General features: G+C 41.6%; 1 protein-coding gene across 3 annotated transcripts in view; it reads left to right on the top strand.

Annotated features, from left to right (window-relative positions):
- Positions 1 to 27,125, top strand: part of MTUS1 (microtubule associated scaffold protein 1) — a 133,159-nt gene that overhangs the window by 54,075 nt on the left and 51,959 nt on the right. For 2 of the 3 annotated variants that reach the window (XM_059685572.1, XM_059685573.1), the window contains one exon: positions 9,039 to 9,200. In XM_059685572.1, coding sequence (XP_059541555.1) covers positions 9,039 to 9,200 — 162 coding nt within the window. Of the gene's footprint in view, positions 1 to 9,038; positions 9,201 to 10,258; positions 11,185 to 27,125 lie in introns of those variants that run through there. The other variant, XM_059685575.1, reaches the window with a different exon arrangement.

The following is a 27,125-nucleotide window of genomic DNA, read 5'->3' as shown; positions in this document are numbered from 1 at the left end:
GGCTCTCGCAAATGGGAAGATTTCATGAAGAGCACAATTTGGGTTAAACCAGAAGGTTGTGTGTGTCAAGAGGCAGGCAGTTCCAGACTTGGTGATTCAATCATGTCATCTTTCTGTCCTTCCACTCCTCCTGCTTCAGCATGTTGCTTTCGTCGGTGACTTTTCAGTTAAAGTATGGTCGCTAAGAGTTCCACGTGTTAAGTGCTCCTGCTACCGTGTCCAGAGGCTGAGAGCAAAGGACGAGAGCTCCCTCCTGACATGCTCGGCTCCATTTATCAGGGAGGAAAGACCTTACTCAGCACCTCATCCCCTAGTGCTCGTAGCTTGAAGTCTTATTGGCACAGGTCGGATCACATGGTCACCCCTAACTTGAAAGGTGGGGGTCATAAGTATTTGGCTTTTTAGACCTTTCTATAGAATGTGAGCAATGGAAATGGGGATTAGGAATGACAGTTGGGGAGTCAGGAAAGATGTTAGATACAATCAGATTAACTTAAAAGTATAATGTATTGACTATTTTTATCTACCCTTTAGCTTAGTTAGAGCTTTTGCTCACTTATATTTTGGGGCAGATGATTCTTTTTTGTTGGTTTGATCTCATCTGTTGTCCTTTGTCCTGTATTTTACTCTATGCCCTTTTATTTCGCATATGGTGGTGGTGTTTTTGTAAATTTCCCATTTTTATAGTGTCAAATGCATCTTTTCTTTTAACAGTTCCTTTGTTTTTATGCTTAACAAGATCTTTACTGAAAAGGAAGACTGATCTATACTTAATTATTATGCTTAATTTTTATGTTTTAAACCCAATTCAAATGTTTTGTTGATAGTGAGCACTAGTAGTTAATAGTCATACACTACTTACTTTGGACCAGGGGCTGTTTTAAGCATTTAAAAAATATGAACTCATTTAACTCTCACAAGAACCTATGAAGTACCAGTATAGTTACCCCCACACCCCTCTCTGGGGATCGAGCCTGAAACCCAGGCATGTGCCCTGACCAGGAATCGAACTGTGACCTCCTGGTTCATAGGTTGATGCTCAACCACGGTGGCTCTAGATTTTTGACTTTTAATCCCTATACCACACTGCTTCTCCAATTGTAACCTTTTAAAATGCAAATATCTTAATACCACAAATGTCTTCACTGATTTGAAATACCCCCCCTTATCCTTCTCTGAATTTTTATATTTCTGAGACTTATACACCAGTTTATTAATCTGTCAGTATAGTTTTATGCCAGTACTTTTACTAGTTTATATTCTATAATAATTAATAGCACAAGTTCTTTCACCTAATTTTTAAAAATTTTTTTATTGTGGTAAGATATATATTACATAACATTTACCATTTTAACCATTTTTAAGTGTACAGTTCAGTGGTATTTAAGTACATTCACATTGTTGTACAGCCATCACCACTATCCATCTCCAAAACTTCATCTTCCCCAACTGAAACTCTATCCATCAAACACCGACTCCCCATTCTCCCTTTCTTTCAGCCCCTGACAACCACAGTTCTGTTTTCTGGCTCTATGAATTTGACTACTCTAGGTACATCATATAAGAGGAATCATACAATATTTGTTCTTTTGTGTCTGGCTTATCTCACTAACCATATATCTTCAAGGTTCTTCCATATTATAGCATGTGTCAGAATTTCCTTTCCTTTTAAGGCTGATCAAAATTTCATTGTATGTATGTGCCACCTTTTGCTTCTCCATCCATCTGTCAGTGGACACTTGGGTTGCTTGCACATTTTGGCCATTGTGAATAATCCTATGAGACATAGGTAAACAAATATTTCTTGAAGATCCTGCTTCCGGTTACTTTGGGTCTATACCCAGAGGTGGAATTGCTGGATCATATGGTAGTTCTATTTTAATTTTTTGAGAAACCACCCTACTATTTTCCACAGCAACTGTACCATTTTACTTTTCTACCAGCAAAGCACAGAGTTCCAATTTCTCCAAATCCTCACCGACACTTGTTATTTCCTGTTTTGTTTTTATACTGGCCATCCTAATAGGTGTGAGGAGGCATCTTCTTGTGGTTTTGATTTCTATTTCATTAAGAATGACTAATGACATTGAACATCTTTTCACCTGCTTGTTGGCCATTGTATACCTTTGGAGAAAGGCCCATTCAAGTCTTTGGCCCATTCTTAAAATCAGATTGTTTAATTGTTGAGTTGTAGTCCTTGCCATTACTTTTATGTTCCAGAAATTTTTGGCCATCCTTAACTTATTGTAGACTAATTAAAATTGTCTTAAAAAATTCTCATTACGTCTAATCTATAAATAAGAAATGCTTTTACAGAAAAAGGGAGCTTTTGTAAAAGGACCAAATGTTGTTTTTTAAAATGTTCTAAGATATACCTTTCTCTGGGTAATTTATGAAGATTTTCATGTGCAATTTTTATCAAATGATTCTTTTTTTGAAAAAATTTTTTGCCCAATTCCTCCTTTAAAAGCAATCACATGTAAATTTAGATTGGAATGGCATTCAATTAATATCTTAATTCAGGGAAGAATTAACATGTATTTTCACTAACACAAATCTTTTATGCTCCTCAGTTTTGTAATTTCTCATAATACTAGCACTTTTTGATGATTTATTTATAGAAATAGGATCTTTTCTAATTTTTTTCTGGTATATTGGAAAACTATTGTATAGTATTTATTTTGTAAGCATAATATCAGGTTTATTTAAACAGTTTTTTGACAATGCTCTACCACTGAAGATAAATTTTTAACATATACATTAGTGTTAATAAGAGAATTTGTTCCTTTTGGCTTGAGAGTAAACTTGTAGCCACAGTTCTGAGTCGGTATAAATTATTTATCCCATATATTATTGTTATTTTTTTATCCCTTTGGGTAGGCTTAGTTTAATCCAGGGGTCCTCAAACTACGGCCCGCGGGCCACATGCAAATACAAATATTGTATTTGTTCCTGTTTTGTTTTTTTACTTCAAAATAAGATATGTGCAGTGTGCATAGGAATTTGTTCATAGTCTTTTAAAAAACTATAGTCTGGCCCTCCAGTGGTCTGAGGGACAGTGAACTGGTCCCCTGTTTAAAAAGTTTGAGGACCCCTGGTTTAATCTATATATATAAAAGCCTAAGCAACGGCCGACAACTGACCGGCTTACAGGCCAGTAGCTATGATGCACACTGACCACCAGGGGGCAGATGCTCAACACAGGAGCTGCCCAATAGCAACTTTGCAGAGTGCCCTCTTGCACTCTGGGACCCCTCGGGGGATGTCAGACTGCTGGTTTTGGCCTGATCCCCGCAGACCAGGATGAGGGACCCCACCGGTGCACGAATCCGTACACCAGGCCTCTAGTTTATAATAATAATTTCTAGTTACTGTAGATAATTACACCCAAGGTCACTTTCTCTATAGAGTTGTGTTTAAAGAAGCTAATTTTCATTATAGCTATAAACAGATTCTCTCTTTTTTTGTTGTTGATTTTTTAACTACTTTTGTTTGTTTATTTGGCATTTTCTGGTTCTGACTTTAGTAGTTAATGGCCCTGCTACTTGCTTTCCTTATTACTATTCATTGTTTTACATAACAATACAATAATTTATATTTTAATATATACATATACATATACATATACACATATGTATTTTTTAATAGGTCGTTCATATAGTACTGACCTCAGCAGTCTCCTTTTCGCTGTCTAGTTAAAATTTGCATGGCCCAAGCCCTGGCAGAGCATTGGCCTCCTAAGTTGTCTCCTTGATTTCACATGCTTCCCTGCAGTCAGTTCTGCACAATGCTATCACGTGACCAAGTTCAGAAGCAAATGCTAAGAAAGCTGCAGTGCCCCTGCCTCTCCATCTTCCCTCCAGTCCCCACCGCCAGCCATTAAGGTCTGAAGTTTTTAGCCTGGAAGTGATGCCATCTTTAACGATTGAATGCCTACTGCAAACTGTCCTCCTCTCCAGCCCATTTTCTTTTTCTTCCCCAAGATACCTGTGCTCCTACTAAGCAATGCAAGTCACAGAACAAAATATTTTAATGTGATGCGATAGTGTATTCTCTAGTATGTAATTTTTGTGGAAAACATTTGGTAGTGATTTCTATAGTAAGATGTCAGGCGTTCCTAGCATCCTCCCTATACATTCGTGCTTTGCCATTACATACAGTTACCATACTATGTAAGCAAGTAATACCTGTGTAACACAACTCCATATATGAATCCATTGTCCAGATTTTTATTAAGATGATCTGTGTCTTCTAACATAGGTAATATAGTAGTCAATTTTTTTTTAATTAGAACTCATGAATTTTATCAAATGTAAAAAGCAGCCAGCCATTCTTTTTAGTGCCGAATGGCCTCGTGAAAAACGTACTCATGCTGACTTCCTTCTTGTCTCGCTGTGAGTGCAGAGATGAGAACTTGCTTTGACTGGTAGGTGTTTCTGTGGCTTTGGAAACCTCTCAGGTTAGTGTGTTTTGTGAGGAGTGTGGGACCCACCTTCTTTCCCAGGCCTTTCCTTAAAGAATGGAGGAGGCCAGACGTAGCTGAGCGATTCCAGTGCGAACCTGTGCAGGCCCTGGGAGCTTTCCCCTAGAGAATGAGTCATTTGTAAGTGTCAGAACAAAGGAGGACCATTTAGAAGTTTATTCTTTAGCTTTAATTTCTAGTCCCAGGAAACACATCATTATGGTATCATAAAGAATTTTCCATCATAGCCATAGAAAAACATCAATTTTAGGTGCTGGTTTCTTCAATTTGTTTCTTTTTCTTAGTAAAATTAAAAGAATTAAAGAATACATAAAGCTTACAGATGTGTAGGAATAAAAATAATTATAGAGTCTACTTTACATTAAGTATTTATCCATTTTATGCTTTCTTCGTTTCTTTGTTTTGTCTCAAGCATCTTTTAAAAGGGGGCTAGGGCAGGTCAGAGGAATGATAACTGGGGAGTACGCTTGCTTCTGGTGCCAGGCTGTGTTTGGAATCAGGATACAGGTCTGCAGTAACTCCAGGGCACACTGAGGAATGTATGTGAACCTCAATCCTTTGGGAACAATGCTGTGAAAAATAAGTTGATTTTTCTAAACTTGTTGAGTCTTGATTGCATGTGGCTGCGTCCCAGGAGTTTTCATATTTAGCTTGCCCAACCTTGTTCATTGGTTTCGATGATATGACTCATCAGAATGATTTTGCTTAAAGGGCAGCGATTTGATGAATTTATATTCTGAAAACCTGTTTTTCTATACCTCCAAAATCAAGTAAAACTTGTGGCTAGCTGTAAATTTAAAAATCAAATGGACATTTGAATATCTATTACTTGCTAATCATCATAAGGAATGTAAAGAAAAATGTCTCCTTTTATTTAGCTAATAGGCTGTAGTCTCTTAACAAAGGACAAATAAATTTGGTTAAGTGTTTAATGCTTCAATGTAGATGATGAGATTACTAAAATTTATTTACTCTTGCCTTTAAAGGAAATTTTAATAGTTTTATTACTATCACCATTATAATTCTATATTTATAATTATAAATGCCTGATTTAGGTATAATTGACAAAGTTGTAAGATATGTAAAGTGTACATTGTAGTGATTGTATGTATGTATACATTATGGAAGGGTTCCCACCATCAAATTAATTAACACATCCACCTCATATATTTATGTTGTGTGTGTGTGTGTGTGTGTGTGTGTGTGTGTGTGTGAACATTGAAGTTCTGCTCTCTTAGCAGTTTTTTAAAACTTATCTTTATTGTGGAAAGTATTGCAGATGTCTCCTCCTTATTTTCCCCATTGACCCCCTCCACCCCACACTCATCCCTCCCAGGCCTTCACTGCACAATTGCCTGTGTTACATGGACTGTGCATATCCTATATAATAAAACCCTAATATGCAAATTGACCGAATGACAGAACGACCGGTAGCTATGATGCACACTGACCACCAGGGGGCAGATGCTCAACGCAGGAGCTGCTCCCTGGTGGTCAGTGCACTCCCACATGGGGAGAGTCACTCAGCCAGAAGCCAGGCTCACGGCTGGCTGGCACAGCGAGTGCAGCGGCAGTGGCGGGAGTCACCTGCCTCTGGGGCACTGCTAAGGACCCCTTGGGGGGGAGCAGGCCTAAGCTGGCAGTCGGACATCCCCTGGGAATTCCCGGACTAAGAGGGCGCAGGCTGGGCTGAGGGACACCCCCATCCCCACCCCCAGTGCACGAATGTCGTGCACCAGGCCTCTAGTATGCATATAAGTTCCCTGGTTAATCTCTCCCCCATCCAACCTTCCTTCTGAGATTTGACAGTTCTCTGCTTCTATGTCTCTGGATCTATTTTGTTCATTGTTTATTTTGTTCATTCGGTTCCACATATGAGTGAGATCATTTGATACTTTTCTTTCTCTTACTGGGTTATCTTGCTTAGCATAATACTCTCCAGGTCCCTCCATGCTGTCTTAAAAGGTAAGAGATCCTTTTTTTTTTTTTTTTTTTTTTTTTTGCAGCTGCATAGTATTCCATGGTGTAAATGTACCGTAGCTTTTTTGGTATACTCATCTACTGATGTGCACTTGGGCTGTTTCCAGCTCTTACCTATAGCAAATTTCAATTATCAACCTTAGGTGTTATCAGCCTTAGTCACCATGTTTTACATTAGCACCTCAGACATTACTCAATCAATAACTGAAAGTTTGTCCCCTTTACGCACCTCTCCCTACTTCCCATACCTAACTCTTGGCCTGAAAAAAAAAATTAATTCAACAAACATATATTAAGTCTCACGCTATGCTATCCATTTTGCTGGGCCCTGAGGGACAGAATGGAGTAAGATGCTCTTCCCATTCTCAGGGAAACTAGTCCAGAGACATAATAAATAGATGCTGTGATAGAAGCAACATAAAGGGAGGTGTGGCCCACTGCACACACAGAGAGGTCCTGATTCTTCCCAGTGCTTCTCATACTTCATGTGTATTTGAATCGCCTGGGGATCTTGTTAAAATGGAGATGGTGATTCACAGATCTGGGGTGGGACTGCCAAGGATTTAAAAGCACCGTCTCTTGGCTTTGTATTCAGCAGACAAGAGAGAGGACTAGATGGAAAGGAGGCCGTTTCGTTCACAAAGATGGTCTGAAGCAGAAGAGTAGAGTGGCCCAGGGAGGTAGAAATGAGGGTGGAGGCACGGCCAAGCCTAAGGGGGACGAAGTTGGTAGGAATCAACCTGATTCAGCCTCTAAAATGAAATATTCATTGGGAGGATTGAAAATAATATCCCGTAGCTAATGGGGAAATGGAGCTTTTTAAATTGGGTCATGACCATAGTTCTTATGTTCAGGAGGTCCATGTGATGGGCTTGGGAAGGATAGGAGGACAGGACGTATGGTGCCTAATACAGTTGTTTAGGCAAAATATCGGGTTAGTAAGGATTGTAGGACTTGGATGGAGAGGAAGAAGACTGTTTTGAAAAGAAAGGATGTTCCTAGTGAATTAGAATAGTAAAATCCTGGTGTCGAGAGAAGAGTAGGTTGGTTGCCCGTACAGAGAATAGTGCAGGGGTGAGGCTGGAGGCAGGGAGAACTTTAATTTAGGCGACTTCAAACGCCAGACCTAAGGAGAGTCAGCTCCTTTTCCTCCATTAAGATGAGATTTTGGCAGGTGAAAGCACAGGGACAAAGCAGTGAGCGTTACTTTTAGGATGAAGTTCTTTTCTCTCTGTTGGCACCATCAGTAATATGTGACTATCATTTTGCTCTAAGGCAGCGGTTCTCAACCTGTGGGTTGCGACCCCTTTAGCGGTCGAACGACCCTTTCACAGGGGTCGCCTAAGATCATCCTGCATATCAGATATTTACATTACGATTCATAACAGTAGCAACATTACAGTTAAGAAGTAGCAACGAAAATAATTTTATGGTTGGGTCACAACATGAGGAACTGTATTTAAAGGGCCAGAAGGTTGAGAACCACCGCTCTAAGGTCTTTTCATTTTCTTGGCATTCTTCAGGATGTGATGCTTTTAGCATTGAGAGACTTGGTGCTAGATTATATGGTAATCTGGGGGAGGGAGGGGAGATGATTCCAATGTTTTGAGGCCGGGGAAGAAAGAACTAGACTTAAATGAGCATAAGTAGGTAGGAGGTTATCTGCCCAAATGGAATCATTCAGCAAGGAATTGGAAATGGGAGAGGCATTGGGGTTCAGGAGGAGGTTAGGGCTGCAAGTGCGAATTTGGGGTGCATTCTTACAGGGCAGGGTTAGAGTAAAGTGAATAAAATAGACTCTGCAAGAGAGAAGGGTAGGAAGAAAGCCGTGAGCGAAAGCTTGTACTTGGGAAATGCCCACATTCAGACAGCCACTGTGAGACAATGTGATTTCAAAGATGTCAGAGAATGTGAGGAATATATATTTTGTTGATAAATGGAAACAGTTTGCTGCAAGAAACAGAAGTTTGAGTGGAGATCATTTAAGTTGGCAAATCAGGAGTAAAGGTGAAAAGTTAAGAGGAAAAAAGAATACTGCTGGTAATATAGCACCACCTGGTGTTAGACATTAGGTATTTTTTAAGTGAAGGTTTTTTTTCTTCATCAGATGCATTTATTTTCCCCTTTCTGTTTGGTTGTTCTAAATTTTTCGTGTTCTTTTTTTTAAAAAAATATGGAAGCCTCGTGCGTGAATGGGCTCACTTGTTTATTTTTCAGTTAACAGCATGGGGAGAGCCATATCAATTTGTTTATTCTTTGATTTTAACTTTGCCAAAAGCTTCTATCTCACATGGCTCTTTCTGATCTACCACTGTGTCACAGAACACATGAGTTAAGTACATGAGGTTCCCTGCTTACAGCCAGCCTGCTTGCCTCACCATCATCTCTGCTCGTCTGCTTCTAATAAATCAGCAATACATAAGTCTAGGTGAAGACTTCACCTAAAGTTACATGATTAGGAATAGTCATTTTACGTTGTCAGTCAGTTATTAGTGCAGGAGGTTGCGTTTATAAGCTTAAAACTTTCAAAATGAGTAGCAGTAGAAACTTTTTTCTTTTTTTCTTACCCCTCAAGGAAAACCTACATCTTTGAAAACTGCACAGCCGTCTTGGGTGAATTTGCCTCGACCGCTTCCTAAATCCAACGCGTCCTTGAAAAGCTCTGCGCTCCGGCGGACAGGCAGCCCCTCCTCCATCGCCAGCACCCACAGTGACCTGAACGCTTACAGCAGCAATTGTGAGTCGGTCATATGTCAGTCATCCTTTGGGGGTTGTTGAAACAGTCGTTATATGAAAAACCAGTGCCCTGCAAATCATCATTAGGCTTTTTGGCTCTGTGATTTACGAGAACATATGCTTGCTGCTTCTTCCTCTCCCAATTTTCCCCCTCTTTTTTGCTCTGAAAGTTTGGCAGGGAAAATATTCTTTCAACAACATTGTCTTTTGATGGATGTGCTATGAACCATTGAAATATTGGTGTTAATGGGACCTGGAATTTTTTATAATAGGGATTCTAAAGTGTGTCATTTGAAGTGATAGTGTTTTTTGGTTTGTTTAAAGAAAGAAAGCAAGCTAGGGGGCTATTGGAACCCAGCTGGGAACCAGGAAAAAGAAAACCTCAGCTCCATTTATTTTGTAAAAGACCACATTTTGTGGAGGTGTGCTTTAGAATCTTTGGATGCTGGATTCAGTGCAATATGACTAGTATATGAGAATGTCAAGCCTACTTTTACGTAATTTAAATTCAGGAGGATATGTTTAATGTGGCTAATGTGAACTCTGCTTGCTGTGTATAAAAAGGGTGAATTAATTGAGTGCTCCCTTTCATTCAAAAGGTGTGTTTGGTCTTGGTACTTCTTTGCTCGTTTAAATTTTCTCACAAAGTTAGTTAATTTGAACAATTTAGGAGTGCCTGGCTGTGCGCAGGCATCATGACAGATGCAATGAGAGGTACAGGTTATAAAAGAATGGCGCTTCTCTAAAAGGAGATGAGAAGAAGGAAGATATGTACATGGATAACTAGAATAGCAGATGAAGCAAGATGTATGGTTGTGGGGGGGCGGGAAGGGGAGTTCTTTAAGGAGGGATCAGTTTCTTCTTTCTGGTGAGGGGTCAGGGACAAAGCAGAGTCATGGGTAGAGGAGCATATTACAGGGTTACCATACACTATTTCATTTTTTTTCTCTCAAATAATTTCTATTGTAATTGATTATATATATAAGGTAATTCAGGCTCGGAGAGGTTGTCACCGGGCCAGGGGCACTCAGCCAGCATGTGAACAGAACTGAGGACGCGCTTGTGGAGGATGTGGCATTGAATTAATGAGCGCATTTCCGAGAGCTCGCTTAGCAGCAGTAGCTCGTCTGGTGTTAGGAAGGAGCGGGATACCAGAACTCTAGGAACGCCGGAACATGTTACTTACACTGGAACGGGATTCCTCTCTGCTTATTGTCTGGACTTGACGTTGTAGCATGAAATCAGAGGGGCTCGCACGGAGCAGAGAATCAGGCATTTGGAAAGGTGATTCGCACGTGTGTTATGTCAAGGCCATTGCGCTGCCACTTCCTCTGTGTGCAATGCGAATGTTAACAATCAGCATCAGCAGCGTGCTCCCGGGGGACCCCGCGACGCCGGAATCTGTGACACTGGAGGCGGACGCTCTGTCGTGTCACCACCCAGCCTTTCCCATTGACAGCCATGTTGACATGGCCACCGGTTCCGTGGAGTCTGACACTCCTGAGGAGGCTGTACAATGCTTTTGTCCTCTCCTTTTTGTCTTGTAACAAAGGGCTTTTTCCTCCACCCACCGAGCCTGCCGAGCGGCGATGTGTCCCTGCTGCAGAGTAAGCGTCCAGATCACTGAGTCTCTTTCTCAGTGGGATTTGCTGGCTGGTCTGATCTGTTCTGTGCAGTGCCCTGGAGCTCACAGATACCGCCCCCTCAATTCCAGTTCACTAAGAGCAGGCATGACGGATATGGGAGCGAACATGGCTGCAGCTTTTCCTGCCTGAGCTTGCTCTGACCCATTTAAATGACTGTACCAGGAGGATTTCGCAGTTGCACAGAAACGGATATCTCTTCCAACATCTTTATCAATTCGACACTCACCCCGCCGGCCGGCTCAGGGAGGCACTACGATGCGACTCTACTGACACTGCTGGTGCTGGGATCCTACAGCCTTTGTGTGGCTCCTTTGTTAGCCTCGCTCACTGGGCACAGAAGTACGTCGGTGATTTCTGGTTTGATTCTTCTCTTTGTAAGCATGCTCTCAGTTTTATTCAGTACATCGATCTAGCACCTCTTGCTATTTTTGTAACTTGTATCTTAGTTGCAGTGTTTCTCGGACATATTTTAAGTTGTCATTGATTCCGTCCAGAACCGATTTTATTGTATATTGTGTGTGTTTCCGAACTCCATATAAATCAGCAGCACCGTCGATGTTCTTGGCACACGGAATTACTTCATTTTCAAAGGTTATCTGATGGTCTCCTTTCCAGTTAAATAGCTAGCGGATTTTGTGTGTGTAGCTGATAGTTGTATGAGTATAAAAATATTTTTGTACAATTAAAATGAAAACACATCTTTATGTTACTCATTATATTTTAAAAATATTAAAGCTGTGTACTTTTTGAAGATTACCTTAAAACATAAATCATTTTGAGCTGAGATTTTCCTATTCTGATGGTGATGGGTCATGTTGGGAAGTCATCTACTGGCCAGTGTTCGGTTCGTATTGGGTGGAGTATTGGAACCCCTTTAAAGAACACTTCCTTGGCTTTGTCTGCTCATTTCTTTGTGATGTGACAATGTCAGTGGCATCATTTAAGAACTCCTGAGACCACAGTGCTGTTGTAAAATTAGCCCCTGGTTCTGGCTACGTTGAGATCCTATGGAAATAGCATTGCCAAGTTTTAAAGTGACTGTGTCAAGATATCTAAGATAGTAAATCTCTGTTACTTGAGGGTTTTAGCAGGGTTGTTTTTTTTAAATGTTCTTTTAAGCATAGAAAAAATTAAAGTTATGATATACAGTTTTCTTTTGGATATTAGCATAAAACATTGCGGGTAGCTTCTAGGTCAGATGTGCTCATTTATAGAGATTAAACACCTTAAACTCTTCCTGAACCAGATAGCTGAAGTCCAGTTTTTTTTAAAAAAAATATATATTTTTTTGTTGATTTCAGAGAGGAAGGGAGAGGAAGAGAGAGATAGAAACATCAATGATGACAGAGAATCACTGATTGGCTGCCTCTTGCACGCCCCCTAGTGAGGATTGAGCCCACAACCCAGGCATGTGCCCTGGTTCATAGGTAGACACTCAACCACTGAGCCACGCCGGCCGGGCTAACGTCCAGTTTTTGAGATCACTGAATAAAAATAAACGATCTCTGCAGGTCTTGACAGAGGGAAAGGTTTGGGGACCACGGTGCCAAAGCAGAAGGGAGTCTTTGGAGGGTCTGATTTCACCACATTGGCCAATATGAAGTCCCAGGGCTTCTCTCTCCTTCCATTTTGGCCACAAAAGACATGTTAATTTTTGAGAGACAGATGGTGAGAGGAAACATAAGAGACGCACACCAAAGCTATTTTCACTCTCTTGGAAAGAGGAGAACAGGAGGAGGCTGACTAAAGAAATGGAACCTTTTCCTTCACCTGCATGGCCAGCCCCGGCCCAGGCGGTCTGATGCGTAGAAAAGCTTAATTCAACTCAGGCTCCTCTTAGCTCTCCTGTGAACTGATGTGAGGCTGGACAGCCTTCCCCTCTCTGAGCCTCAGTGTTCTCACCTGGTGAGCGGGAGGGGAGGGCCAGGCACCGGCATTTTCTTCATTGCAATATGCCCCTCAGGCTCTGCGCCCTCTCGCAGTCCGGGGGCCCTCAGGGGATGTCTGGCTGAGAGTGTCTACTCTTTTGGAAGGAGGTGCTTGCAGGTGCTGAAGCGAGGAAGCTGGCAGAGAGGAGGAGGGGTCTGGTTTGCCCTCAGTCTCTTCCTCATTGCAGGGCGACAAGTGGGAGGTGGCTCACGGCCAGCCCTGGTCAGTTGGAAAGAATCAGCTGAAGAAACAGTGTTGACAGTTTTTCAGGCTGCTTCCAGGTTCAGAGCACAAGTCTGTGTTTGACTAGTGATGTCTGCCAAGGGGCAGGAAGGGCTGACAGGCTGTGTGTGTGTGTGTGTGTGTGTGTGTATTCTGGTCCTATATTACAGGTATGCTTAATACTTAATGTGTGTCGAAATGGACTATTAAATAAGAAAATACTATTATCCAGACTGCTGTTAATTTCGTTTTTTGTTCTTTTAACGATTTTCCAGGGTATATCTGAGACATTCTTGCTGTCACAGAGTGGAGTGATTTTGCTTTTGGAATCTGAAAGCTTAGCCTTCAGTAGTGATTTGATTTCGAGCCAGGTGAGCAGATGATCTGGCGCAGTGGGGCGTGTTAAGCGGATTCCCCCCCAAAATTCAAGAAACGAACAGAATGTTGGCTCTGTGTGTGTACACATACTTTAACAAGCAAAAACCCATACTGATGTTGGCTAGATGCTAAACGGAGCCTGAAATGTAGTTCGCAAATACAAGTCTGGAGCCGTGAGAAGCCCCCATCTCACACAGGAAAGCCACTGCTCTGCCTGGGCTTCTCCGAGAATCTCTCTTCATTGTCTCCTTAGCTCCGCCATCTCTCTCCCTCTCTCCTTGCCCCTCTTCCTTCTTCCCTCCCTTCCTTCCCCCTCTCCCTTTTCACTTGAACTACATTTTGACCTTGAGGAAATGAATACTAAGGATTTCAGAGAATCTATTATCCTGGCATAATTGATACAGCTAAGACCAAGGATGGGAACAGGACAGGGGCCATTTTAAGCTGCATGCTAGGGGAGCACAGTGGACTTTCACATAGGGATCCTACAGACCAGCTGTCATTATGTGGTCATGGCCGGGGCCCCTGGAGCACCGTGTTTAGGAGAATTCTGAGGAGGGGTTTGGTCTCAGTGGGATTGAGCACCATGACCAGTTAGTGGGGGCCCATGACAGCTTAAGGACTGATGTTTCCACACCTGATATTCAGTCCCACTCATTAGACATAGAAAGGGCAGCCAGGTAATGGCCAAGTCAGGACCGGAACTCACTTCTTATAGATTAGAGGCCTGGTGCATGAGATTTGTGCACTCGGGGCGAGGGGGTCCCTCAGTCCCTGTGCCCTCTCACAGTCTGGGAGCCCTTAGGGGCTGTCTGAATGCCAGCTTAGGCCTGCTCCCCGTGACAGTTAGACATCCTTAGTGCTGCCTTGGAGGTGGGAGAGGCTCCCGCCACCACCGCCGCTGCTCTTGCCAGCCCTGAGCTTGGCTTCTGACCCCTGTGGGAGAGCACTGACCACTAGGGGGCAGCTCCTGCATTGAGTGTCTGCCCCCTGGTGGTTAGTGCACGTCATAGCAACCGGTCATTCCATCGTTCAGTCGATTTGCATATTAGCCTTTTATTATATAGGATTCCACCATTCATTGAAACCATTATGCTTCTCGTATTACATTGGAACTTTTGGTGCTGAAGGATGTATGATTTGGATATAATAACACTAGAGAAGAGACAATTTAGATGTCACCCGGATACCAACTGGCTGCGGGGTAGGACTGCCAGAGGGCAGGAGAAATACTTACATGGCACCATGCCTCCTAGTGAAGTGCCTCCTTCAAGTTGAAGTTTATTAACAGTGGGCCAGCTTAAAGGAGAGTGTGGAGAGAATTGAGGGTCAGATGTGTCAGTGTTGGCCATAAAAGTATGTGCAGCTCAGCACAGTTTGTCCCCCATTAGTAAAGTGGGGAAGAGGGAAGGTGGGAAGTGTGTACAATAGATGATCTTAGAGTGTGTGTGTTTGTGTGTATCTATATATGTATGTATGTTACAGATAAGTGTAAACATGTCTGTGTCTGGATCTGGATCAGAAATGTCCTTGAAATGTGGGTTTTGACTCTCACGTGTTAACAAAGTTGCTGATAGATCTGGGCTGGATCCAGTGATCAGTATAACAATGCTGAACCCGAAGAGTGGCAGTGAGCTTGTTTTCAGGGGAACACCTCCTGTTCTGTGTGACAGAGAGCCAAGCGACACGGGATTGTTCCTCAGGAGAACTGTGTCTTGTGCTGTAGTGAGAAATCCTTTTATTGAGTTCTTTGGAAACTAAAGATCTTTGTGCTTAAAGCCTAGAAATGCAAAGTGTGAATTTAGGACCATATGAATTTATATTCAGTATGTAAACTCAGTTCAACGTTCCAAATCTAAATAGGTGTTTTATTTGCTGCTGAATATATTTGAGAAATGTTTCAAGAGAATTAAGACTAGGTGGGCACACAGTGCAATGTACAGATTGTATCATAGAAATCTGCACCTGAAACATACGTGATCCTATTAACCAATGTCACCCCAAAAAATTTAATTAAAGAAAGTAAGACTAAAATCCAGATTGTTGTAATACATGTTTAAGACTAATAACATCATTTATTTCCTTTCTTGGATTTTGATTTAGCAAAGGCTGAAATGCTCATTGAAACCCAGTTCCCATTTTGTATAGAAATCTATAAAATATGCTCTGTGAAACTTCGGTTGTGTTGTTTTACATTTATGAACTTATTCCCCATCCATCCTTTAAGAAGTTGTATTGAATTTTATAGTAGTAGCCTCTTCAGTATTATCACTTACATGAGCTCCCTGTCAACTTTTGGAAAAACCAAGTCTGTAGGTTTGGGGGAAGGAGAGAATTGGAAAGAAGGATAGGAAAGGGACAGAAACCTGACAGTAGGTGGGAAGGCTCTGTGTGGATTTGACCCAACACTGCCAATGTTTTCTGGGCACAGGAAGAACGAACAGATGGCTCACTGTAGAGGGACTTGACATAGATCAGGGGAGAAAATAGCATGTTTCTACAGGATTCCAAGGTGACATCTGTCAGCACTGCGGTAGAGTCGGGATGGGTTAGCCCAGGGAACAGCTTCTGGCTGTTTCAAATTTATAAGATATCAGTAAACAAGGCTCACATCTAACCTTTTTCTAGAAATGTGAGGTACAAAGATCAACATTGATAAAGACATTTGTGATGGTAAGTGTTGAAATCAGCATAGAATTGGATGCTTAGAATTGGGTATCAAAGATTATTTGGAAATGGTAAAATACAAATAAAAAAAATCCCATGTGGGTTGGTGACAGGGAAATTAAGCTTGGAAACCAGGTGGTGAGTGACTGAATCTCCAGACTTTCCCTCTGGCTCAGTGAGTACGTGGTGGTAAACATGCCAGTGGTTTGAATGGTTAACAAGGGAGATGGCCTAAAAGGTTAACGTTTATGGGAAGAGAGAACCATAAAACTTTCCAAGTATTTTTGCATGGATTTTTTTTTCTTGGGTAGGAAGAGAAAGGACGATGTGCTGTTTACCCTCTCAAATGATAGTGTCGCAGGAAGAGCAAAGCGTTACTGCCAAAATTCCTCTGGGAGCTAAGTGTTTGGACAGTGTCCTTTTTCAAAGGTTATTCAGTTATGGAGACTCAAAAGTGAAAGTGTGAATTTAGAGTGATCTCTAAAGATACATACAGCCCTGTGTTCATCGCAGCATTATTTACAATAGCCAAGATATAGAAGCAACCCAAGTGCCCATCAATAGACAAGTGGATAAAAAAGCTGTGGCACATACGTATACAATAGATTATTACTCAGCCCTAAAAAATAATGAAATATTACCATTTGCGACAGTATGGATGGGTATAGGGGATATTTTGCTAAGTAAAATAAGTCAGACAGAAAAAGACAAACACTATATGATTTCACTCATATGTGGAATCTAATGAACAAAAATGAACCAAACAGAAACAGGCTCATAGATACAGAAAACAGACTGACGGTTGCCAGACAAGGGTGGTGGTTAGAGGGTTGGGTGAAAAAATGTGAACGGATTAAAAAGTACAAGTTGGAAGTCATGAGGATGTAAAGTTCAACATAGACAATATAGTCCACAATATTGTAATAACTGTGTGTGGTATCAGGTGGGTACTTGAATCATTAGGGAGATCGCTTTGTAAATTATGTAATTATCTAACTACTGGGCTATATACCTGCAACTAATGTAAAATAATATTGAATGAAAAAAAATATGGAAAAAAAAAAAGAATCACATGATTTCAATGTGCCTCATTCCTGGTGACTTTAAGTCTAATTATTTGGTTAAGGAGGTGTTTGCCAGTTTTCTCCACTATAAAGTTGCTATTTTTCCTTTTTAATTAGCAAATGTCTTATCCTATCTAATAAAAGAGAAACATGGTAATTGGCGTATGACCGCTACCCTTCCCATTGGCTAATCAGCAAGATATGCAAATTAACTGCCAGCCAAGATGGCGGCCGGCAGCCAGGCAGCTTGAAACTAACATGAGGCTTGCTTGCTTCAGTGATGGAGGACTCCAACTTTCCCCGCCTGCCTTGCTGGCCTCTGAGCTACAACTCTAAGCAACTATGTAACAAATATAGAAGCTAAACAAAAACTCCAGAAACCTGCTTTCAGTGAGCTGGGATATCAGAGCTGGAGTTGATACAGAATTTCGATTATAGACCTAAACAAACCAGATACCTTCTTTCAGCAGCAAAGGCCTCAGAGCTGGAGCCAGAGCTAAAGCTGGCCCAGAATAAAAAAAAAGAAAGAAAAAAAAGGAGCAGTTGGGAGCTTCAGTCCCAGCCTGAAAACAGCCCTCAGCCCCTCACCCAGACTGGCCAGGCACCCCAGTGGGGACCCCCACCCTGAAGGGTGTGTGACCAGCTGCAAACAGCCATCATCCCCTCATCCAGGCTGGCCAGGCACCCCAGTGGGGACCCCCACCCTGACCCAGGACACCCTTCAGGGAAAACCAGCTGGCCCCACCCATGCACCAGGCCTCTATCCTATATAGTAAAAGGGTAATATGCCTCCCAGCACCAGGATCAGCATGACAGGGGGCAGCGCCCAAACCCCCTGATCGCCCTGCGGCTCTGTGTGTGACAGGGGACGGGGCCACAACCTCCCTATCAGCCCTGCTCTGTTCCTGACAGGGGAAGGCGCCCCAACCCCCTGATCGGCCCTGCTCTGTGCCCGATAGGGGGGAGCTCCCCAACCCCCTGATTGCCCTGCGGCTCTGTGTGTGACAGGGTGCAGCGCCCCAACCCCCTCCCCCCCACGGGCCCTGCTCTGTGTGTGACGGGGTAGAGCCATAACCTGCCCATCAGCGCTGTCCTGAGTGTGAGAGTGGCGGCGCCCCAACCCCCTGATCGGCCCTGCTCTGTGGGTGATAGAGGGTGGCGCCCCAAACCCCTGATTGGCCCTGCTCTGTGCGTGACAGGGGGCAATGCCCCAACCCCCTGATTGGCCCTGCTCTGTGCGTGACAGGGGGTGGCGCCGCAACCTCCCCATCGACCCTGCCTTGAGTGTGACAGGGGGCGGTGCCCCAACCCCCCAATTGGCCCTACCCTGAGCATGACTGAGGGTGGCATCGCAACCTCCCAATCCGCCCTGCTCTGTGCATGACAGGGGGCGGCACCCCAACTCCTCAATCAGCCCTATTCTGAGCCCGACCAAGAGCTGCACCTAGGGATTAGGCCTGCCCTCTGCCACCCGGGAGCAGGCCTAAGCCAGCAGGTCATTATCTCCCGAGGGGTCCCAGACTGCGAGAGGGCACAGGCCGGGCTGAGAGGCCCCCTCCCACCCCCCCGAGTGCACAAATTTTTGTGCACCGGGCCTCTAGTAGAGTAATATTTTGCTATCTTTAGAAATATTTGATATGTAATGTATCATGTTTGTCCTCAGAATTATCCACTAATGTTAGCATCCACTGACATTCCTGGTCTGAATCAAGTATTTCTGTAACGGTTGCCAAATGATGATTTTCTGATTTCATTATTTCTTCTACACTTATCAGTTGGCATTTATATTTCTAATATTTTTATGTACATGTATGAGATATATAATCAGAAAAAATAATAAATGCTGTTAAAATGTTAAAAGAAATACCAATTAAAAAAAATTAAATTAGGCTCTACCTGCTGCTTTCTTTTGTTTTGTTTTTAATCTTTACCCGAGGATATGTTTTTATTGATTTTTTTAGAGAGTGGAAGGTTGAGAGAGAAACATTAATTGGTTGCCTCCCACATGTGCCCTGACCCGGGGTCGAACCTGCAACCGCTTGATGCACAGGATGACGCTCCAGCCAGCTGAGCCACTGAGCCAGGGCTCCTTTGTCTATTTTTAATTACTACGCAATAAAATTTGACATTGTTTTATATGCTTTTATCTCTACACGCTGGTACTATTTTTGAAACCTTTATTCTAATGTTTCTGACATTTATGAGATTTTAAAATGTAGATTCTCCCTGCCCCAGACGGTGCAGTAAGTGATGGTAATGGTGGGTATAGTCCTAAAGTAGCCACAAAGGCCACTTCTCCATAGCACAGCAGAGGAACACAGCTTCGTAGGACCTCATTATGGACCCAGCACACGTTCAGCAAACATAGGATGTGAAAATGCATCCTCATCTGGGATTCAGAATGCAGGAAACAAGTCCCGGTTTGCTGACTTTTTTCTTTTCCCGGCCCTCAATGCACATACAGTTCTTGAGGATGCTACAGCAGATTTGGGTTCCCTTTGTAATCCAATGGGAAGCCATAAAGATGAAGAGGAAATTCACAACTTAGGAAGAACCTGTATCAACATGCTGTGCCCACTTGTGCTATGTGACTGAAAGATATTTAATTGTTTGATGTCCAGGGCTCCAGTTAATATTGGGCACTAGAAGAAGTGAGAAAGACATCTAGCCCTAACCAGTTTGACTCAGGGGATAGAGCATCAACCTGCAGACTGAAAGGTCCCAGGTTCGATTCCGGTAAAGGGCATGTACCTTGGTTGCGGGCACATCCCCAGTAGGAGGTGTGCAGGAGGCAGCTGATCAATGTTTCTTTCTCTCATCAATGTTTCTAACTCTCTATCCCTCTCCCTTCCTCTCTGTAAAAAATCAATAAAATATATATTTTTTTAAAAAGAGTAAGACATCTACCTGAAGCTTTGCCATGATGGCTTTAAATGTTAGTTCTGATAGAAAATCAACAAGTTACAGATTATGACTGTTGCTTTGCTCTTTGTCCTGGTATCACGGACCCTTAATATGCTAAGATTGTCTTTAGAATTCCAACGAAGAAAGAGAAGCAAAATCAGAGACTGGAGCAAAATAGAGAAGATGCTCCTTCCTGAACTCGTTGACATAGTCTACTTAAAGTAGAGTAGTTGCTCACTTAATTCTTGTCTCTTACTTTCACCCTGATGTTTTCTCTTGGAAGTGATGTAGGTCCCTTTATATTAACAGTGTAGGAGCCCCCTTTGCCTAACTAACCAGTGGACTCACCAGAGTTCCACCACAGAACAAGCAAAGTTGGTCACTATTCAAAGGTCCTTTCTTTAGCATTTCTTTTAGTGCCTGGAAAGTCTCTCTCTCTTTTTTTTCTTTTTTCTTTTTTTCATCTCAGAGAGGATTCCTGTGTGAGTGAGAGGAAAGGTTTACCAATAAGATAGAGGATGGTTTTTATTATTTAGGCCTGACCCTTTTATGTTTTAGCATTGGGACTTGGGCTTCTTGGTTCAAGGACAGATTTGGGTCCCCAGCTCCTTGCTGGAGCAGAGGAGGAGCGGAAAGCGATCTCATCCTGTGGCAGCCAGGGAGTGTGCACAGTATTGTTCTCGCATGATTGGCACAGATGGGCAGCCTACACGCTGCCTCGTCCTCAGCCACGTGGTTGCTCCTCCTCGCTGCACCGTGCGTGTTCTTGTTGCACAGCATGGATGGCCACGTAAATCATCTCCCGATTTTTATTGGGGATGAAAACTGAGCTGAACACTATGCATAAACTAGATGAATCTTTTATAGCCTTTTTTTTTTAAGTCTCATCGGAGGATTTTTCCATTGATTTTAGAGAGAGAGGGAAGGACAGAGAGAAATATCAATGTGAGAGAAACACATAGTGCCTCCTGCAGGAGCCCTGACCAGGGCCCGGGGCCAGGGAGAAACCTGCAACCGAGGCACGTGCCCTTGACCGGAATCTAATCTGGGCCTTGGGTCCACAGGCCAACCCTCTATCCACTGAGCCAAACCAGTTAGGGCTAGATGAATCTTTTTGAAATTCCTAATATATGTTAGTAAATAACTTTCCAGAAAGGTGTTCGTCTCTCAGAGCTGTGTGAGCGTCTGTTTGCTCTGCATCCTCTGTGTGTGTGTGTATGTGTGTGCGCACGTGCACATGTGTGTACAGCAAGCATGTCAAACTCGTGGCCTGTGGGCCGCATGCCTTGTTTATTTGGCCCATGTTAGCCTTTGAGTTTGACATGCTTGGGGTACAGGATCATGTGGTAACTTCATGTTAATTACCTAGTGAATGTTTATCAACACTTTCGCCTTTCAACTGAACTGAAGAGAGAATAGGCAAACGAACCGGGGAAGATCTTTAGCACGCCAGCACGTTCTCGTCCGTCCCGGGCCTTACTGCATTTCCGGGGCATCAGTTGACTCCCTGCGGGGCTGACAGGAATCTGTGGTTTTTATTCATCATAAAGCCCCATAATCTACACCAGTAACTGAAAATTCAGAGCCGTCCAACTTTGCTACTAAGACAGCTTTCAGACCATTGGAACGTCGTGATCCCACTGATGGCCGCACAGGACAGGGCGCTCCAGTACGTTTCCCTATGGAATTCGTGAGCTTTTCTATCTCACAGGTTGTATGTGAGTGGGAATCAACGCTTCCCATTGACAGCAGTCACGCATTTTCAGATATTATCGTTTTAGCTGCCTGTTTTCATCTGAATTAAATATGGAGCTAGGAAAGGCAGTCTTAATGTCTCAAGACTAGGATCGTGAACTATTAAAAAGGATATTTCTTCTGATGGGCATAGTACATAGTAATCCCCAACGTATAGCTTCTCTCCCCTGGAGAGAAAAAGTATTAGCGCTAGGCATTTTCCCTTGGCACATTGTTGGACTGACCTTATGCCTGCCTTGTTGCCAAAGTATATAATTGACCCTTCACAGGCTATCAGAATGGAAAATTGACTCCTGATTAAGTAAGAAAAGAAATGGACAGTATGAATTGTGGTGTGGTTTTATTTGGCAAAACATTTAATCCTTGGAGTTAAATGGGGGTGTAGGATAGGGTTCAAAATGCCTATTTCCAATTAGTAATCAATGCTATAATAATTTCAGTGGAAAAAAAAAAAAGATGTATTTTAAGGGTTCACCATTGCAATTTAACCTAGACTGTGGTATGAACATGTATTTTCCCAAAAATCAGAAACATGGCCTTTCCAGGTTTTTCTAGTTGGTTAGTTATTAATTATTATGACTAAAGACTAGCTTGCATTATGATCAGCCTGCTGAGGAAAAGTCAGTGTGTTGGTTTTTGGAAGGATAGCCTTGATGCTAAGAAGTGGTGTCCAAACAGTGGATCATGTAACCTCTTTAATAGCACATATTCTGCATAATTGAAATGACTGATCACTAAGGTGTTTCCCTACTGTCATATTCAATGTCTACAAACCACCTTGACTTTCCTCATAGTCTGCTTGCCAATGGCCATCTTTTGGATACTATAGAAGACATCGCCTCCACATACAAACATGTTCCTCTGAGGATTAAATTCTAAATAATTGTACTATGGCTTTAAGATATATATATTTTTAAAGCAACCAATTGGTGAAAATTAAGTTGACCAACTTCATATCCTTCTGTTTTGGTAAAATAGTAATTTAATTTTAATTATGGCAGTTTGCTAAAGTTTAGCATGTAGAGATTTAGAAATCACTAATTTTTTAAAATTTGAGTTTAAATAAAATTCAGATAACTTTAGTGCTGTTTTGTCACTTTCATCAGTTACATTTAGCATAGGCAACATAATTTAACTACTCTTTAACGTAATGTAAATAAATCAGGACATACACATACTTGTACGCCCTTCCCTCAGGTAACCAAACTGCTTTCTAAAAGCTTCTTGCCCACCCCCTAAAAATAAATAAAAGCTTCTTTCCCACGTATACCATGAATGACAACATAAAATAGTGCTGCTTTCATCGTATTCTGGTCAACATTGGGTATTATTTTTTTAAATTGTTGGCTAATGTAACCATTGAAAATTGTGTATGGTGTTGTTTTAGTTTAACCTTAAATCAGTTATTGCAGAGACAATCCTGTTATCTCATAAGATAAGAAAGAGAATGATCTTCAGAGACATTGAGTGTTGGTTTAAATCTTGGTCTTGCCACATTCTACTTTTGTGCTGACCTTGAGCTAGTTGCTAAGCCTCCCTAACTCTCAACTTCCTCACTTGGGAATGTGAAAACATTTGGGGACAAATTCCCGGGGTAGGAGTAATTCTGACCCCCATGGAATTGTTGTGTAAAGTTCTCAAATGTGTCTTCTGTTAGGGATGGTGATGATGAGAATCCTCTCCATTCATCTTATGATCCTAGTGGTTTACTTTCAGAGTTCTTTTCCAGGAAGTTGAGTTATTTTAAATCCTGAAAGCAAGCAGGAAAACCCACTGGAAGTCAAGAACCATCTCGTGGAGTCTAGCTGTTGTAATTTATTTAAAGATGATGATGTTATAAGTTCTAGCCAACACTGACTCTAAATAAAACTCAGTTTATTCTTTATAAGGAAGCTGTCACACAAGCCACGCACTATTATTACCTTGCTTCGTCCACACGTTAAGACCGTCTGGGAAACCAAAGCACCAGGGCTGCATTCATCCAGCCCCCTGATTATTTTACATGAGCTCACCAGTCCCAGGTGCCATGGTGTCTGTCCCGGGGAGCAGAAAATGCACGGCTCCTTCCAAATCCGTTTACTAAGCATGGCACACGGTGCGGGGCTGCTCTCTGTCCCCTTTCCCAAGGGTTGGGAAATGGATGCAAGTTGCAAACCTGCTCGGATGAGGTAACACGGGGGGGGGGGGGGGGGGCCTGGGTTTTCCCCTGGCGAGAGGAAGGACGAGGCTGTCAGTCAGGGTCGGTTTATGATTAGAACTCTCCTCTCATACTGCAGATGTGGTTATGATATCTACTAAATTTGGTGTTTCAAATCAGGGAAAAGTAGGGATTATTTAATAAAATTCTTGTTGAAACAAAGGCTATTTTTTTTTTTTGTAGGAGCTGAGTGTCTACTTCACATACGACATAAATGCAGGGTAGGGCAAAAGGAGGTTTACAGTTGTTTAGATGGAAAAGAATACAATAATTCATAAATAACAATAGAAAAATAAACTGTTTTTGCATACTCACAACTATAAACCTACCTTTCCCCCACCCTGTATATCCTAGACTGACTGAAGTTTTACCCAAAAATTGGAATGATAAGAACACTAGGAATATAGACTTGGATAGAAAAGACCTTTCCAGGAACAACTGTATAAAAGAAAAGATGAATAATTATGACAGCAAAAGTTTTAGGCTTCTCCTCTGTCAAAAACATTATAAACGCGGTGAAGGGTGTTAGCTATAACTCCACGTACTGTGATCATTTCACAGTGCTTACAAATATCGAATCATTATGTTGTACACTTGAAAGTCATACAATGTTATTTGTCAATTACATTTCAAATTAAAAACATGATAAACTATTAAAAAGCAAACAACAAAATGGGACAACAGAGGCTACAGGCTTACTCGTAACATAGAGGCTTTGTCAAGGCAGCAAGAGAAAGGCGTCTCCACAGAAGAAAATAGATGGAGCGACACGAAAGAAGGAATATGGAGGGGTACGAAACGTGTGAAAAGAGTTTGCAAAATTAAAGTAATGTGCTGCCAGGTCTTGTCTCTTGTTAGTGAATGAGTGAAGTGCCTCAGACATACTGCGAAGGGGAGTATAAATTACAACAGCCTTTCTGAGGCACCTTGGTGACAAAAGCTTTCTACCCAGGAACCCCATTGATCAGAACGGATTCTAGGAAAATAGTGGACTTATTTATTGCTTTCAAAATTATTTAAGAGGGGGAAATATTGGAGACAACGCGAGTGATAGAAATAACAGATGCCGTTTAAATTACCTTCATTGACATTTAGTAACATTTTGAAGCCATTAAATAACAATATGGAGGATTATTTAATGCTATGAAAGATAAGTGAAATTTTTAGTTTAATAAGCTTATTAAGCTTCCATTAAGTTTAGAAACTTGTTGCAGAGCACTGTAATGTGCATGTAATTTAATTTTTATTTCTTTAAAAATCTACAATGAACACATGTTTTTAAAATTTGTTTTTAAAACAAACATTGTGCATAGGTAAGATGTCACTGCTCTTATGTTGGGAGACCAAAGAACTAAAAGGCAATGGCGCTGGTATTGGAGAACTTACAGTCTTATGGGCAGATGGGGGCTGAAATTTTTTCTAATTGTTTTGTGTTATTTTTTAAATCGTTATTTACAATATATCTTATAGGCATTCTTCCTCCTATTCTAGGATACTGGGAAAAAATAGGGCTTTGAGTTGAACTTTCTACAGTTGGAATAAAGATAAGAAAATAAGACCATAAAGATTATTAAGTCATAAAAGTGAAGAAAATGTAGCTATTAGCGTTCTTTTAGGGAAAGTAAGGAGATAAATGTTAGAGTTCGGGGGAAGATGGGTTGGACATAGAGGCTTGAATCTCTGATATAAATATCAATTTGCTCCAGATTCTTCGTGATCATTAACAACAGCCAAAAACATCAGATAATATTTGTATGCACCTCTTCACATCTAAGCATCCCTGCATAGCACATGCCATAATCATGTCTAGAATCATAACATCATTGTTTTCTACAGTCAAGTCTATGATTAAAACACGCAGGCACGCGCGCGTGCGCGCACACACACACACACACACACACACACACACTACTCAGACTGCAGTGGAGTCTGTGATTCTGCTTTGAACGTACTGTGATATAACACACTGACCTGCCAAATACTTATAGCATCCCTAGAATATCTTCTTTTGTTTCTTAAGCCTTACTAAAGACTTAGACAATTTTTTCTTTGTTTTTCTTTATCTGTGTCAGTAACTGAGACTCAGCTTATTTCATAAGCTTTTCATAAAGCTATTATGTCACACTTTTTAAAAAGTTTCTTTTTCTGCCTCTGATGCTTGTTAAAAATAATGGGGAAACACAGAAACATATGGCCAAGAAATTAAAAATCACGCTCACTCCAACTTCCAGAGCATTGCCAACATTTTGCTATGTTTGCTTTAATATTCTTTATTCTTTTTGTTTAAAGTTGAGATCCTACTATCCATACGATTTTAAATCTGAGTTTTGTTTTTCCACTTGACATCCTAATACAAGCTCTGCTGAACTTCCCAAAACCCAGTCCTAATTTTTATAGCAGTAACCACATTGTTTTATCTTAGGTACTCAAAGTTCCTTAGATTTTTTTTCCCTTGGTGATCCTTATTATGTTCTCTTAAATCAAATTAAGACTTTGTATGATAATGAGGGTGGATAATTTCTTATCTTTAGGTACGTCTCATATTTAGTATAAGTTCAGAAACTACAGGTAGGGCACAAGTGATAAACAGCTGATCAATAAGTAATCAAAGAATATTTTTGAGCCAATTTAAAAATATGTGCTTCCCTAATGCCCCAAAGTAATATATTTACAGATTGGTGTTCCTGTACAATAACTGCTTATTCAGTTACTTAAATGAGTGAATATATATGAAGTATTTGGGTGAGTGCCCAGCACATAGTAGATTGTCTTACATAACAGCTGGCTGTGAATAGATTGTCAGAGCCACCCCTTCACGTTGGCTCACTTGTGCTAAATTGCCACCAGGGGGCAGACTATGTTTGGGGAAGGAATTGAAACCTAGTTTAAGCTGTTCTTAGTCTTTAGTATACCTTACTTGTGAGCATGAACTTTGCTGTAAAAAAAAAAAAATACAAGAACTATTTCTTCTGACTTTTTAAAAAATATATTTTTATTGATTTCAGAGAGTAAGGGAGAGAAAGAGATAGAAACATCAATGATGAAAGAGAATCATTGATTGGCTGCCTCCTGCACTCCCCCTACTAGGGATCAAACCCATAACCCAGGCATGTGCCCTTGACTGGAATCGAATCTCAGACCCTTCAGTCCACAGCCCAACACTC

Source organism: Myotis daubentonii, chromosome 2 (genome assembly GCF_963259705.1).
Source record: "Myotis daubentonii chromosome 2, mMyoDau2.1, whole genome shotgun sequence".
Classification (NCBI taxonomy): Eukaryota; Metazoa; Chordata; class Mammalia; order Chiroptera; family Vespertilionidae; genus Myotis; species Myotis daubentonii.
This window is presented reverse-complemented; position numbering and strand designations above follow the sequence as displayed.